Source organism: Hypomesus nipponensis, chromosome 11 (assembly GCF_054491055.1).
Source record: "Hypomesus nipponensis isolate SF chromosome 11, ASM5449105v1, whole genome shotgun sequence".
Taxonomy (NCBI): Eukaryota; Metazoa; Chordata; class Actinopteri; order Osmeriformes; family Osmeridae; genus Hypomesus; species Hypomesus nipponensis.
Window position 1 is genome coordinate 4,266,785 of NC_140371.1, and position 15,324 is coordinate 4,282,108.

At 41.9% G+C, this 15,324-nt stretch overlaps 2 protein-coding genes across 3 annotated transcripts; both read right to left on the bottom strand.

The window, feature by feature from the left end:
- Positions 1-8,457: 8,457 nt before the first annotated feature.
- LOC146267794 (uncharacterized) lies at positions 8,458-12,250 on the bottom strand. The gene is made up of 10 exons (XM_084710134.1): positions 12,124-12,250; positions 11,430-11,514; positions 11,057-11,133; positions 10,868-10,966; positions 10,649-10,735; positions 10,516-10,566; positions 9,619-10,182; positions 9,154-9,450; positions 8,796-8,983; positions 8,458-8,658 (listed from the first exon to the last, which is right to left on the bottom strand). The coding sequence occupies exons 3-10, from the start codon at positions 11,072-11,074 to the stop codon at positions 8,604-8,606; spliced, it is 1,359 nt and encodes a 452-aa protein (XP_084566260.1). The 5' UTR covers positions 11,075-11,133; positions 11,430-11,514; positions 12,124-12,250; the 3' UTR covers positions 8,458-8,603.
- A 434-nt stretch (positions 12,251-12,684) lies between these two features.
- On the bottom strand, positions 12,685-15,175 carry LOC146267795 (uncharacterized). 2 transcript variants are annotated; one of them, XM_084710139.1, is made up of 4 exons: positions 15,068-15,175; positions 14,836-14,951; positions 14,401-14,703; positions 12,685-14,298 (listed from the first exon to the last, which is right to left on the bottom strand). In XM_084710139.1, the coding sequence occupies exons 2-4, from the start codon at positions 14,935-14,937 to the stop codon at positions 13,798-13,800; spliced, it is 906 nt and encodes a 301-aa protein (XP_084566265.1). In that variant the 5' UTR covers positions 14,938-14,951; positions 15,068-15,175; the 3' UTR covers positions 12,685-13,797. The 2 variants fall into 2 exon arrangements, with proteins under 2 accessions (XP_084566265.1, XP_084566266.1); XM_084710140.1 differs by lacking the exon at positions 14,836-14,951 and having other exon boundaries at positions 12,688-14,298; positions 15,068-15,170.
- Positions 15,176-15,324: the final 149 nt, after the last annotated feature.

The following is a 15,324-nucleotide window of genomic DNA, read 5'->3' on the forward strand; positions in this document are numbered from 1 at the left end:
AGTCCCCGAAGGAGGGAGCAAGGCACGTCCCATCGCCTTCGCAAGCAAAGCCCTGACTCGCCCACAAACCAAATATCCAGCCCATCGTTTGGAGTTCCTCGCTCTCAAATGGTCTGTGTGTGACAAATTCAGCCATTGGCTGAAGGGACACTCCTTTACCGTCTGGACTGACAATAACCCGCTAACCTACATCCTCACAAAGCCAAAGTTGGATGCTTGCGAACAGAGGTGGGTGTCGAAGCTGGCTCCATACGACTTCAGCATCCAATATATCCCAGGCAGTAAGAACATTGTCGCAGATGCCTTGAGCAGACAACCCTTCATCAAGCCACGGGTCAGTGAGAGACTTATAGCAGAGCCGTATCAAGCTCTGCTAGAAGAAGCGCAGCAGATCCGAGATGACAGGATACAGGATGTCTTTCGGCTGAGCACCAACTGCCAAGAGGTAAAACTGGGGGGATCTGAAGTGGCATGCAGTTCGATGAACAGTGAAGAAGTGACAGCAGTCCTGGATGGTCAGATTGAGTGGGGTGAGGGACCCAAAGGAAGAGTGATCTCCTGGCTGGCAAACGGGGTACATAAGCTCGTTCCACCAGGTGAAAGTGCCTTACCTGTCTTCTCCCTTAAGGAGCTTCAAGATAAGCAACAGGAAGACACTATACTGGCAAGAGTCATCCACTATGTGGCACGTGGCAGGAGACCATCGAGGAGAGAAAGAGCCAAAGAGCCTCTCAAAGTCCAGAAAACTCTAAAGCAGTGGGAAAAGCTCAAGATGTTGGATGGCATCCTGTACAGAGTGATTAAAGACTCACTAACTGGGAGAAGGCGGTACCAGTATGTTGTGGCTGCATCACTGGTCAAGCAGGCTCTGCAGGGTGTCCATGATGAGGCTGGGCACCAGGGACAGCACAGGACTCTATACCTGGCGAGGCAGAGGTTCTTCTGGATTGACATGGAACGAGATGTCCGTGAATATGTCAAGTCATGCAAGCGCTGTGTAGTGAGCAAGACACCAGAGCCTGAAGGGAGAGCGCCTCTCGAGAGCATCAAAACAACAAGCCCTCTCGAGATGGTCTGCATTGACTTCTGGTCAGCCGAAATCCCAAATGGGAATACTGTGGATGTCCTGGTCGTGACTGACCATTTCACAAAAATGGCTCACGCCTTTCCATGTCACGATCAGTCGGCAAAGCAGGTTGCTCGTCAACTCTGGGATCGATACTTCTGTGTCTACGGCTTCCCAGAGAAAATTCACTCCGACCAAGGAGCCAACTTTGAGAGCCAGTTGATCCGAGAGTTGCTGCTGATCTCTGGTGTAAAGAAGTCGAGGACAACGGCTTATCATCCCATGGGAAACGGTGTGGCTGAACGCTTCAACCGGACATTGGGAAGCATGATCAGAGCTCTCCCTCCAAGAGCCAAGCAAAAATGGCCCCAGATGTTGCAGACATTGACTTTCGCCTACAACTGCACTGCCCACGAGTCGACAGGCTATGCCCCGTTCTATCTAATGTATGGGAGAATCCCCAGACTCCCAGTCGACGTTATGTTCCACAATGTGGAGAGGGACTGTGACATCGCTGACTATGATAAATATGTCCTTAAGCTGAGGGAGGAGCTAAAAGAGGCATTATCAGCTGCCCAGGCCAATGCTGTCACTAGTCAGCAGCACCAAACCGAACTGTACAACAAACGTACCAAAGGTCATGACATCGCTGAGGGAGACCAAGTGCTCTTGTCAAACAGATGTGAAAGGGGACGCAAGAAGTTGTCTGACAAATGGGAGTCCGTCCCGTACGTGGTGGTCTCAAAAGATCCACGGTGTCATACTTACCGGATAAGGAACACAAGCAGTGGCCGTGAAAAGATTGTGCACCGCAACCGCCTCCTGTGCGCCAACTTTCTTCCACTCGAGTTGGAAGATGAAGAGGATGTTGAACCATCGTTCACTGAGTCATCTGAGTCGAGCCATGATGATGAGACACAAAGCCATGATGATGAGACACAAAGTCGCTCTTCAGATGTGGTGACTGGTGATGTCACAGAAGACAGAACAACCAGTTGGGTTCTAGACAGTGCTATTGCCAACCCACCGTCAGAATGTCTTGACGCTGATGAAGAGCTTGAAGAAGTTGATCTGGGCGAAAGTGTTAGCCAGAGGCCAATGAGTGTGTCAAGTGTGGTTGATGAGACATGCCATGGCAACAACCCCCCAAGCACTGCGATTAGTGTTGTCTCCCGTATAAGAACGAGGGTGGGCAGGCTAGTGAAACCTGTAGATAGATTTATTCAGAACATGACCCAGAAGAAAATACTAGTTTGAGTAATAAACCTCTGTAGACCATCAAGTATCACAAGACAGTTCTTTTTATCCAGTGTTTGGGTAGAACATGTATTACTATAGCAGTGATAAATATTAGGTACTCCTTGTTTGGGGAAAGGTATATATTTTTCTATTACCTTTGAAGTAATGTGTAAGGTGGTGTATAAGGCACCCTTTTTTTTGCAAATGTACCCAGGAGGGTTGCGCAGCCCTCCTCGGCCATTTTCTCAGTGACATGAGTAACTTATAAGTTGCATAACGTGAATGTATTGGAGTACTCTGCTAAGTCTTGAAGTATTTTGGTGAAGTTCAGAGGGGAGTATGTAGCCGAGCTAAATTTTATTTTATTTTCATTTTATTTTTGGTCATTATCCACACCTTTTTTCATTGTGAACTCCCCAAAATAGTTTCCAAGTGTAAATAGGTCCCACATTGTTATTTTCCATAGCATATCCTTTTGTTTCCCTGGGGAGTAATTTTAGCGTTGCACCTGTGTGTCCAGCTTCAGTGAGCACGGATGCTCGGAGCTGGTAAGTTATGTTTTATATCTCTCTCCCGTTGATTTTTTTATAAACTTTTTATTTGTTGCTCTTAAATGATACATTATAATTCAAACTGCTTTATGACGTGCTTTTAGGCACGCGGGAGAAATTCATGCTTCACAGATAACTTTAAGCTGGTTAAACTGTTGAAAAAAACGGACTTTTATGTGTTATAAAAATGTTTTACGAACTAGCTTTAGGCTAGCGGCAGTTACTACGGGGTTTCCCGGCCGCGAGAGTTTTAGCAGGGGAAAAAAGATTGCTGCTTGTCTGTGTTGACTTTTTGAATGCAGCTGCGTGATTTATATGTGTAGTTAAGCATTTGCTTCCTTTATTTTGTAGAGTGGAGAGAGATTCTATGTGGACTGTGTGTGACGCCCGTGTTTTTTTATCTCCCAAATAAGGTATGCCTGTTATGTGTTTTTGACTTTTCTTATTGTGTAAAACAGAAAATGAGTTGATGAGTGTGAGAAGAAAACGTCAATTGATGCATTGTGGAGAAAAAAACGTATTACTGTATTGGTGTATATATTTTATATACTGTGTTTTTATTTAATTAATTTCTTCCACATGTATTTATAATACTTAAAGAATTTATGAAGCTTGCTTGAGTGAGCACGGATGCTCGGAGCTGAGTGGAGAGAGATTCTATGTGGACTGTGTGTGACGCCCGTGTTTTTTTATCTCCCAAATAAGAAATAAACCACCTCAACTCGACTCCAGTGTGTGCCTCACTCACATAGACACAACGCAGAACAAGATCTGTTACATCATGTCACTTTTAAAATATGACTTTTCTATGAATGTACATGTATACCTCCTGGTGACCCAGACCAGATCAAGACCCATCTAACAAGGCACACAACACCCAAACCCAAATATTCGAATTCATGTAATTCTTCAATATTTAATCAAACCACTATAACCACTCTTGACTTGTTTCAGTTTTTTTATTCAAATAATGATGCCTACACATAAACTGTTGTAATTGTAGGCCTATAAATGCTATTACAGTTTTTCACAATTGCTAAAACACATTCTTGAAACAGTCACCCATTTTCTCAAAACTGTAAACACAAAACCTCATTTTCAAGCACTATTTACAAAACCTCGAATTCTCTTGCAAAATGAAACTTTCGCCTCAAAACAGTTTTACCTGTCCTCAAAATCAAACTTTCACCTCAAAACAGATTTACCTGTGCTCAAAATCAAACACTGCTCTCAAATCATAAACAAAGTGATCCAAATTATATACACTATCAAGCAGTCAGTAAACAATACACCAAAAAATTGAAAACACATTGTTCAAAACATATAGTTCTCAAGGAGAAGTAAATTTTGACGTAATCTCAAAACTAATTTCATATTTATCCGTCATTGTATTTTGATGAACGAAAACATGTTCTGTCATAGTAGCTCAACATTTATCAGAAATTACTACTCTGCTTTGCTCTTTGCAATTGTTCTTGTTCTTTTTCCTCCTTGTACCCCTATACAGTACTATACTGGCCTTGCATAGTTTGTCACCAAAGGGCATTCTACAACGTCCCTGTTGGCAACACGAGTGGGGCAAAATGTTAGGGCAATCTGTTTGTTTTGTTACGCGTTTCTGGATTTTTTATTTCATTACAGTAATTTTCTATATCGGCCGATATATCAGAGTACTTTACCCTCCATCTCACTACCCACAACTCACTCTTGTTCTTTGTTGATATAAACCTGCAACCAGTCTAAATCTATTTAGCATTCAGTACTGTTTCTGTAACAAATGGAAAGTGCAATGTCCAGGGCCATACCATTTGTTACGTAATTGTACAGTATAGAGCCTACAATGCACTGTACTACAGTATACAATACTATACAGTAAAAGGGACAAAAATCAAAGGAGTAAACATGTGATCAACGTGCTTCTTCTTGTCTTTGGGCTGGGTCAGGGTCATTGACATCACAAGGAATATTTTCCCACCTTCAACAACCTGTTTGCTCTCTGAACTGGCTTATATTGGTTGTGTCACATCATTTAAAAACAAGTTAAATACATTTTGAGTGGTTGTGTTTAGTCAATGACATGTTTTTTCTATTTGTATTTGATTGTTGCCATTTGTGTTTACCAGTATGGATGACATGTGCATTAGAGTGCAGAATGTGTTTTGAGAATGAGAATGTGTTTAGAGTTTTGCTGAAAAGTCTATGTGAGATTTGCAAATTGTGTTTTACCATGTGAAATGGTTTAAGGTATTGACAACAGACTGCACAATTAGCTACATGAGTTTAGGCAACTGATAACTTTGTTCAGCCAATGGGTTTTAGTGTTTTAGCAATTCAGAAAAACTGTAATAGCCCGATTCCCTAACCACTCAGCCATCTGACCCACAGATCTTGATCTGGTCATTCACGCCAATTTATACTTCTGGGTTTTTGCGGACATGCACACAGGGAACAGCCTCTACGTCAAGAAACTCCCTCTCCGTGCCCTCTCCAAACCCTCTCCGAACCCCTTGGAGAGCTCTATGTGCACCTCCTGATTTTCCTGACTATCCGTTTGTCAGTCCGTCATTTTACGGATACCCCTTGGCTGACATTCTCTGCACAGATGCACGGTATCAGAGAATGTCTAATTTAGAGAGAACTGCCACTCTCGGGGAACATCCGGGCTCTGAACTGGTTGAAGTTCCATGTGAGGGCGCTAACGAGCGAGTGCAGAATGAATGGAGGTCTATGGAGGTCATGTGTTAGCTGGGGTAATTATAGCCTAATATAATTAGTTATAATATCGTGGCATGTAACGGTGTCAATATAGATTGTTGACATGTTATTCTGGAGCAAAGACAAAGATTAATAAATCATTTCTGATAACCCTATTGTTATGGTCGTTATATTATTAGAACTTTATGTCAGGTAACACCATAACTATGGCATTAACAATAAACTAGTAATAGTAAGCAACACTCATCATCATTATAACATAGGCTTAATTTAGCTTGTTTTGCCGTCCGAGGTAGAACAATGACGGAGCCAGATATTCAAGTTTACAGTTTCTTTAATCTAACACAATACTTAAGCAGTCAAACAAAAAACACGAAGCAAATAGAACAACGTATAGGCAGTGCACGTATAGCTAATACTACAGTAGCCAACGAATAGTATTAATTTTCGTAAAGTTCACATGTATCTGCTTCTTGATTGGACCCCAGATAGCAAGACAACATTGAATTAATATTGATTTTCCATCTGAATCATCAGAATGGTTGCGATTGAAATCTCAATGCTTAATAAACATTGAATCACTATTGCAATATCGAAATTTATTCACAATTGCCACCTGAGTTCACCCATAGAAGGAAGAGAAAACGCAGGTTACTGAAGAATGGTCAGATGCACAGGAGACTCCTGATGTAGCATTTCTGAATTCTTATTATGTTGTAGTGGACAGTACTTTGTACACTTCACATCCAGATTTAAGTTGATCAGGGACATTTGCAATGACTTCAAGGGGATACTCAAGTTCCAACAGTTGGGTGAAGAGGATATGAAGTAATCTTGTAGAAATGTAATAACAAAATATCCCAAGGATCTATCTGTAAATTTGGTAAAACAAATGCTACATCTGAAAAGAATATACAGTGCCACATTCTCAGGAAGACATTTGTATTGATCTGAGGATATTCTGCACTTTACCTGTAACTGTGGCAGGAGGAAGACAAGCAGTGGTGGAACCATACTTTTATATATGGGGTGGCCAAGTGGTGGCCAGGGTTACTTCAGGGGGTCCACAGACCAAGACTGAAAATGTGTGTGTAACCTTAGCCTGGCATCCAAGTAGTGTCAATTATTCATATGATTGCTGATGAGAAATAGAAATGAAAATTCACCAAAGCCTGAGTTCTGCAGTGTGGCCTGGTATGGTCCACTCGGGTTACTTTAATCAAATACATTTACCAGGAATAGACTGTGTCTCTACATCTGAATTGTAACTATTTTTTTTCACACACTGTAGTGTAGGCTACTCACAAACTGGAGGGACTTTGGTCACTGTTTTCATGAATACACTGTATAATCTGGGTCTAACCAGGTTAGATCCTTCTTTTACATTAAAACATAACTTTTAGTGTATATGTGAAAGAGTGCGCCCGAGCGGTCATTTTGGTCAGAGATGAAGAATGCACGCAAGCACCGCAGGACTTCCATAAACAAAATAGGCTTTTATTTTGCATAACAATTCCTCTCATAGAACGTGCGCCTGCCAACCAGCCTCCTGACTGAGCTGTGCGGAGCACCCTTATTCACCTGGGTGATACCCTCTGACGTGCCTCACCATCAATTAACACTCAATCAATCAATTAACAATCAATTAATTAACATGCTCACCCGTTTGCCCATTTTAACACCATATTAACATGACACATTTCACACATACGTTATGTCTTATCCTGGACTGCCATAAAATCACTGCATACATGACTTTCTTTACAGTTCGCACAGCGCACCCCTGCCGAAACTGGTCAGTTTCATGGATTCGCCCGAGAGCCACCGCTTTACGTGGCAGACGCCTTGCGTTCTGTCACAGTAAACTCACACAAAAAATGCCACAGCCATCAAAACAAGAACATAAATCAACAAACCGATACTTTTAGTTTCACAATAGCAATAAAACATGGTAGTTAACGTTATCATATGGCAAACATAACAAAATAAAGTAGCAGATAGCTAACGAATTAGCTTAGTAGCTAGCAATGATTGCCAGTGCCAATTTGCGCATTGACAACTTACTGGCACCCTGTCAGGATACTTCTTCCTTATTTTTTCTCTCTCTGACATCCTTTTCTCAAACGGGTGCTCCTCTTTGTAAAGAAATGTCATTGTTTTACAGGTGTATAGCACTTCTACAACCAGTCCTTTGAATAATATTGGAGATGTGTCACGGTCACGTTGGTTGGCTAGATGCAGCAGCATACGTTGTGAGAGCCAAACTGTGATGTCAGGAAGTGTTTTGATGCCGAGGGATCCAACTTTCGCTGCTAAGGTTCTGTTGTGTCTAGGTGACGGCTATAAGATTGTCCATCAAGTCCACTATGGCCCAAAGTCCAGTTTAGACTACACATTTTGTCAAGTTTACATTGAAACAATATTTGTAGGAGTTTTTCTGTGTGACTATTCATTTATATTCTTTCCTTTATCAGACTCCCAGAAGAAAACACTAGTCGATCTCCACTTCAGCAAGCCCACTTGAAGCAGTGCAGTAATAATCATCAAGTAGTAACCATCAAAAATACCAAATGAAACACAAAATGTTAACTTTATTGAGAACAACATTTTGTCAAGCATCTGTGATATGGAAACAAAGTCTGGTGTGTAACTGATGATGTCATAAGTGTGTATGTCTACATGATCTCTCTGTGTGTGTGTGTGTGTGTGATATTATATATATATATATATATATATAGATATAGATATAGATATATAGATATAGATATATATATATATAGAGAGAGAGAGAGAGAGAGAGAGAGAGAGAGAGAGGGAGAGGGAGAGGGAGAGGGAGAGGGAGAGGGAGAGAGAGAGAGAGAGAGAGAGAGAGAGGGAGAGAGAGAGAGAGACAGAAAGAAAGAAAGACAGAGTCAGAGACAGAGAGTGAATGTGTGTGTAAGGGTGGAGTGTGATGTCATATGTGTGTATGTTTACATGATCTATGTGTAGTGACAGACAGAGAGAAAGAGCATGAGCATGTATGATGTTTGTTAAACATCTGAACAACAGCCGCATATGAGTTTGTGTGACAGCCACAGCAGAAACCTGTCAATCGTAAGAAAAACATAAAATGTAATCTGTCATACCTATATGCATTCTCTCATCCTAACACTGAGGGTCTTACTGTCTTCACCCACATTCTACTACCCCCTCCATTTAGCCTTTCTGCTATCTGCCCTCACCTCTTTCCCACATTCTTCTTTTTCTTTTTCTCCTCCTTCACATTGGTTTCAGAGTATTCCTCTGGCTGTTTGTCACTGGCTTCCAACACAAGCAGTGGTTTGACATGCTGCTTGGTTTTGGCCGTTTTCTCCCTTTTGCCAGGCTTCTTCTTTTCCCCTTTGCCAGTCTTCTTCTCCTCCATCACACCCTGAAAGCAGAACACAAGCTTATATGGATGAATCACTGAGCTAAGAAAAAATTGAACCAATGAAATCACGGTTCTTTTCCAGCCTCATTAGTCCGCAATGTATTTAATTAACTTAAATGTATTTAACAGTGAATATCATCATATATTTGCCTATGATGATGATGACTCACCTGTTGGAGCCCTTCCAGTCCTCCTTGGAGCAGCTTCTTTACATCACCGCTCAAGTGGGTGATTGGTGCCAGACGATGGGGGGGTAAATACCCCACAGCAGGCAGAGTCTTAGGCCACGTAGGAGTCACAACTCCAACGGTGACATGGTTGAGGGGAGTCAATGCCCGGGGAAGCTGCCGTTTGGGGAGGAGGGCCTCAGGAGTAGGAGGAGTCAGAGGGGGGGATTCCTTGGCATCCTCAATGCAGGGGACCACAGGAGTGATCTCTGTCTCAGTGATCTCTGTCTCAGATAAATCCTGGGGAGACAGAGTCACAAGAGAAAACATAACCTTTTGGCCTGTGGGACCTTGGATATTTCCATGGCTCTGTAGGATGACAATCAACAAACAGTGCCATGCCATACCTTGAATCAAACAAAAGCTGAATAAATGAATACGTACAGTAGGTCTGTACTAATTACTTACAACGCGCTGGATGGAGGACTTCTCTTCCAGACACGGTTGGACCTGTGGTGGGGAACGACACACCTCAGGTGGTGGGATACTCTCAGTACAGGCCCTGCAGGCCAGGCGCAGCTTCTTAACCTCTCTCTGCCAGTTTTCTAGGCCCGTCAGATTGAGTTCATCTTTGCAGTCCTCCATCACCACTTGGATCAGCGCATCAAAATCTTTGCTGACCCGCATATACTTCTGCGCCTGAATCCTCTGGAGCCTTCTCCCTCTGACTTTATAAACAAGTCTTTTCAGAGACGCACCCATCAGGCCTTGTCCCTGGCTCTTCACACGAGACATCTCTTTAAAGTACTCGTTGGTGTCCAGGATCTGCTCCTTTGTTTTCATGAGGTCCTGTTCCAGGGCAACCAAGGATTTTTGGAACCTTTTCATGATTCTTGTGTCACGGGACTGCCTGTCGCGCCTCTTCTGATCGTGTAGCATGGGGGGGTGCACATCATTAGAGACGCAAGGTTCGGTCTCGGCTCTCACAGAAGAAGGAAGAAGGCCCTCGGCTTCGTAATCCATAACGTGAATCTAGGGAGACCAAAAGTAAAGTACAATGTGCAGGAACAGGGGAGAGGAAAAATGTTAAAATATGAAGATCCATATGGGGAGGAAGGTCACGTGGGTCAGATGGCTGAGCAGTTAGGGAATTGGGCTATTACTCAGGAGGTTTGATTACCAGCCGTGCCCAATGAAATTGTGTCCTTTGGCAACGCATTTCACCCTACTTGGCTCGGGGGAATGTCCCTGTACTTACTGTAAGTTGCTCTGGATAAGAGTGTCTGCTAAATGACTAAATGTGGGAAAAGCTGATTCAGCCCAAGCAGAAAAAGCCAGTTCATTGACCTTTTGTCACACACATACCAGACGTTTATCCGGAAGTGGATTCTGCTGGCGGTCACGGTCCTCATCAGACTGTGAGTCAGATGGAAACATTGTTCACACAATCTATCTTCAAAATGGAATGTACCTTGATGCTTTTGATGCACAAACTGACCAGAAAATCTCTCTCGCTGACTGAATGTAGAGAGAGGTCATCGTAATCTACGGTCTGACGGATAGGGTTCCCACCACGTTCCACTTCCTACATTAGAGACACAGTCACTCAGAGGTATTTGACCATGTTTGATGATTAACCATTCAGGTTTATGTAAAATAAGGATCTTACCAATTCTGTGTCATCCCTTTCACCTATCGCTATGCATAAACTACTGACCAGAAAATCTGCCTCATCAAAGGAATGGAGTGAAAGATCATCCTGATTTTTCCAATCAGTTTCCACCTCTTGGATAGTTGTCCCATCATGGTCAACTTCCTACATTAGAGACACAGTCACTCAGAGATATATTTGACCATGTTTGCTGTTTAAACATTGACATTTAAGTTGATATTATTAGGCTCTTACCATTTCTGCGTTGTCCATTTCTCTAACCAGTCCTGTGACCTGACTGGAAGAGTTTGGTTTCGGCACACAATGATTGGCTGTGAAGCAATTGAGAGAGAAAACTTGTAACTTTAGTAGCTGCAATGCTGTTGAGGTTTGATTTACAGGCCATTTGTGGAATGAGTCTTGAGTCTCTTTTTATTGATGTGTGGTCAGTTATAACAAAACACACACAAAAACATGCATCAAAACATGCTTTAAATGTATTTAATGTGATGATATTGACAGTAACTGCATAACAAAAGTGTGGATTAAATTTAGAATTAAATTATGTTGTACGTGTAAAATTACAATAAGTAGGGGAAACATCAATGTGTAAATAAGAATTACTCACCAAAAAGCACAAAATTGTCTGAAGAGCCTGTGAAAGTCTTCTGAGAAAGCTTGTAATACAAGTCTTCAAGTTACTATTCACCTGCCTGTTCAGAAGAAATGTAATGTAGCTGTGTGATGTTTCATTCAATTATGAATATACATCATTATGACGTTTTTGTACGTCATAATGTGTAGCATTCAAACATACTTTTTATACAGAACGTATGTCCGTAAAATAAACGTGTCAATATTCTTCATTAGAAATGTGTAATTACACACAAGCATGTAGCTCAGATGACTCTAATAAATAATACGCAAACAATGCCCATTATGCAAACTACAACACGTACGCTATGCGATGTTACTTCGCCCATCTGCACTATACGTTCAGTCATGTAGGACATATTTGATTTTGAAATCCATACAAGCCCAGCAGTCCTTTACATTGGCAACATCTTTCTTGTCTGTATAGGTACCGACCAGAGCCATTACATTATTTTTATTATTATTAAGCTTCAATGATTGATTTATTATCAAAACTTGCTTTAAACGTATTCGAATTTTGAATCTGACGGACATTTTCTTAGTTGTACAGCCATGATATTTACGGTAACGCATAACAAAAGTGTGGATTAAATTAAGCATAAAATTATGTTTTGTGTAAGATTACAATAAATAGGGGAAACATTAATGTGTAAATAAGAATTACTCACCAAAAAAGCACAAAATTGTCTGAAAAGCCTGAGGAAATCTCCTGAGAAAGCTTACAATAGTCTTCAAGTTAATATTCACCTGCCTGTTCAGAAAAAATGTGAAATAGCTCTGTAATGTTTCACTAAGTATGACTATGCACCATTGTGACGTTGTTGTACGCCACATCATGTGTAGCATTCGGACATACTTTTATAGGCTACAGATAAAACGCATGAAATATATATGTCAATATTCCTCATTAGAAATATGTATTACACACAACCATGTAGCTCAAACGACTCCCATAAATAATAGGCAAACAAATGCCCACTACATACAACAGTATGCTATAACTGTTACTTGGCCCATCTGCACTACACGTTCCATCATGTAGGACAGATTTTATTTTGAAATCCATACACAGCCAGCAGTCCTTAAGTTGGCAAAATCTTAATTGTTTGTATAGGTGCGCCCAGAGCCATTTAAGTATTATTACTAAGCTTTTCTTTTCTTTATTTTTCAAGAAAAGTAGCACGACTGCTCACGTTTCCCTCGAAAACATTTCAGATAGCTACTTTGCATGACACCATCTCTCGCTAGCTGCCCCGGCCAGCTGCTCCAATCCAAGTGAACTGTTCCTGCTGGAGAAAGAGGTTCAGCGCAGGAGTGTCACCGTGTAGTTCAGTCGAACGAAAAAAACAGGAGGTGTATGATGCAGGAGGTTGTAGTTTAATGGAATGTCCATCGGCAAAAACAAAACAGCACTTAACTCAAGTAGCCAATTCGTCATGCAGAACAACAAAATTTACGCTCACATCCAGCAGAGCTCAGAAGAGAAGACTAACATGCTCTCTGAACATAAAACGTGACAATAACCGACAAATGACAAACACAAAGTCACTCCTTAAATACATAAACATAATTGGCAACAGCCGAGGACAAACGGGTACACAGGTGCGCGTCTTTACGCATCCCTAATATTCAGGAGAGAGGGAGCGTCGAGGCCCGAATCTCCGAGTAGGCGTAACAAGGAGAGGAACTGTATTCAGTCGTTATTTTAAAGGGAGTTATTGTAGCTTCCAAGAGCCAACAATATTGAGTAAGAAACAGAAGAGTACTGCACATTTTAACCCTTTTGTTCCTTACTCAAAAATTTAGTTTTAATGGTCATTGTGGTCAGGTAGGGTCGACGACATATAGCTATCGGCTGGCTATCAGCTAACCATCAGCTGGCTATCAGCTTTGTACCTAGCCAATACACGAAAGAGGGCGAATAAAACTACTGAAGATTAGTGAGAATAAGTGTGGAAAAAGAAAAGACCGCATACAGTTGGATGATATTACGAATGTATTACATGAGTTTGAATTACAAAAGTGCAAAATATTGTAAAATAAAGTGATTATGGATTAATATGATTTCAAAGGAACCTCTTACCCTTTTACTTTCATATTCTATAAGCTATGCTATTTTATATGTAAAAACCAGGCCAGAGCAGGCCTAAAAATGGGGAGCGTGAATCCCTTAAGACAAGTCACCAGCTGGGTATAAATGCATAATGCATACTGTGACAAACAAGTATTGTACCCATGGCAGAACATCATAAAATATCCCTTGGTCTGGCTCACGTTCTATTTGGTATCTTTGTCACTTTTAATTCCAATGAAACACTTATCAAATGTTACTCCACAGACCATCAAACTGTAAATGTAGACAGTTTCCTGTCAGCTGTTGATTTATTTTCTCCATAGCTCAAAACCATGTTCCTCACCCTTATTTCTGCCCCAAGCCTGCACATGACAAACCTTTTGATTGAGATTGACTCCATGAGGCTGGCATGTTTTGGATGGGTGCTGAGGAGGCTATTAAAAGCCCCCAACCTCCCTAGAGTCATCTCAAACTTGTTGGTGTGAGGCCAGAAGTTGTCAATGTTCTTTTTGAATTCTTCCTCCAATAGCTGGATGCACGCATAGAACTCCTCTGACGGCCTCATCAGGTTGGCGCCGGGAGTGTACTTTTTGGCCGCCAGGAAAGGGTGCTTTTTGCCTCCAGCGTAGCTGTGGTCCTCATGGGTTGGACCCAACAGCAGGACTACACAGTGAAGACATGCCCTCACTGTTTCCTCCTGCTGAAGGATCTGGACGACCCAGCCAGCAACATAGAAGAGGCTCTCCTCCTGGATGCAATCACCAACAGTCTACAGAGTAAGGGAAATACTATGTTACATTGCTAAGATAATGTGTTATGTTACTTATGACTGTAGATGTGTCTTTATGCTGTTTTGTGTTGTGCAGATAACCTTGTCTTCCACAATATCTGACACCAGTTCCACATCCATTGGTTCTGCAGTTGTAGGTGGAGGCAGGGCCAGTGAGGGGGTCAGAAGCATCAGCGGACCTGTTGTTGCTGAGGTCGCGGGAGTTGCCCCATCTGATGAGGTAGTCAGAAGTGTGACTCCATCATCCACCTCACAATTGGATGTGACCGAAGAGAGGGCAGGGAGGATGTTGGACACACTCAGTCCCCTGAGAGCAGCAGTGAACTCCCGCGCACTGGGGTTGTACTTGTGCCCACCTCTGCCCCGGACCATGGAGAAGAGATTCTACACCAAAAAAAGGGGGATAAAGTAAGCTGTCTAGGATTTTGATTAGGTTAGGGATTTCCAACGCAACAGGTCACAAAAACTACCAATACATGTTTTTTATGGCTTGTCAGTTGTAGTCTGTTGCATTACCTCAATACAGTCTTGATTCAGTTTTGAGGTGCACATATACTTCATACCAGCATCTGTGCACCTCTTGTGGACCAGCAATATGCTCTTAATAGAGAGACACATACCATTCTGGCATGCTATAACAAAAATGTCATGTTGGTGTCATGTTAGTCTGTGCTTCACCTGTTTGTTTCTTTGTTTATTTAATTTGCTGAAGCTTGGTTGTTCACTTAGGCTTTTAGTAATGACTGACCTGAACTGCCAGCCTGCCACCCAACTTAGGCAGTCGACAAGGAAGTTCTCCTTTTCCTGGCTTCCTGTACCAAGGGGTCGTCTCCAGGGGTTTGAATCCTTGGCAGACCTAATAAAAGAGTAAGGAATATGTTCATTCATGGTAAGCCCAGAGACTGGGAAACTGCAAGTAGGGTAATTGTAGGTATGTAGGTAGGTTGTAGTTAGTAGGTGGAACTTAGTAGGTAGGTTAAATGTTTGTGAAGTTACTACTTAAAG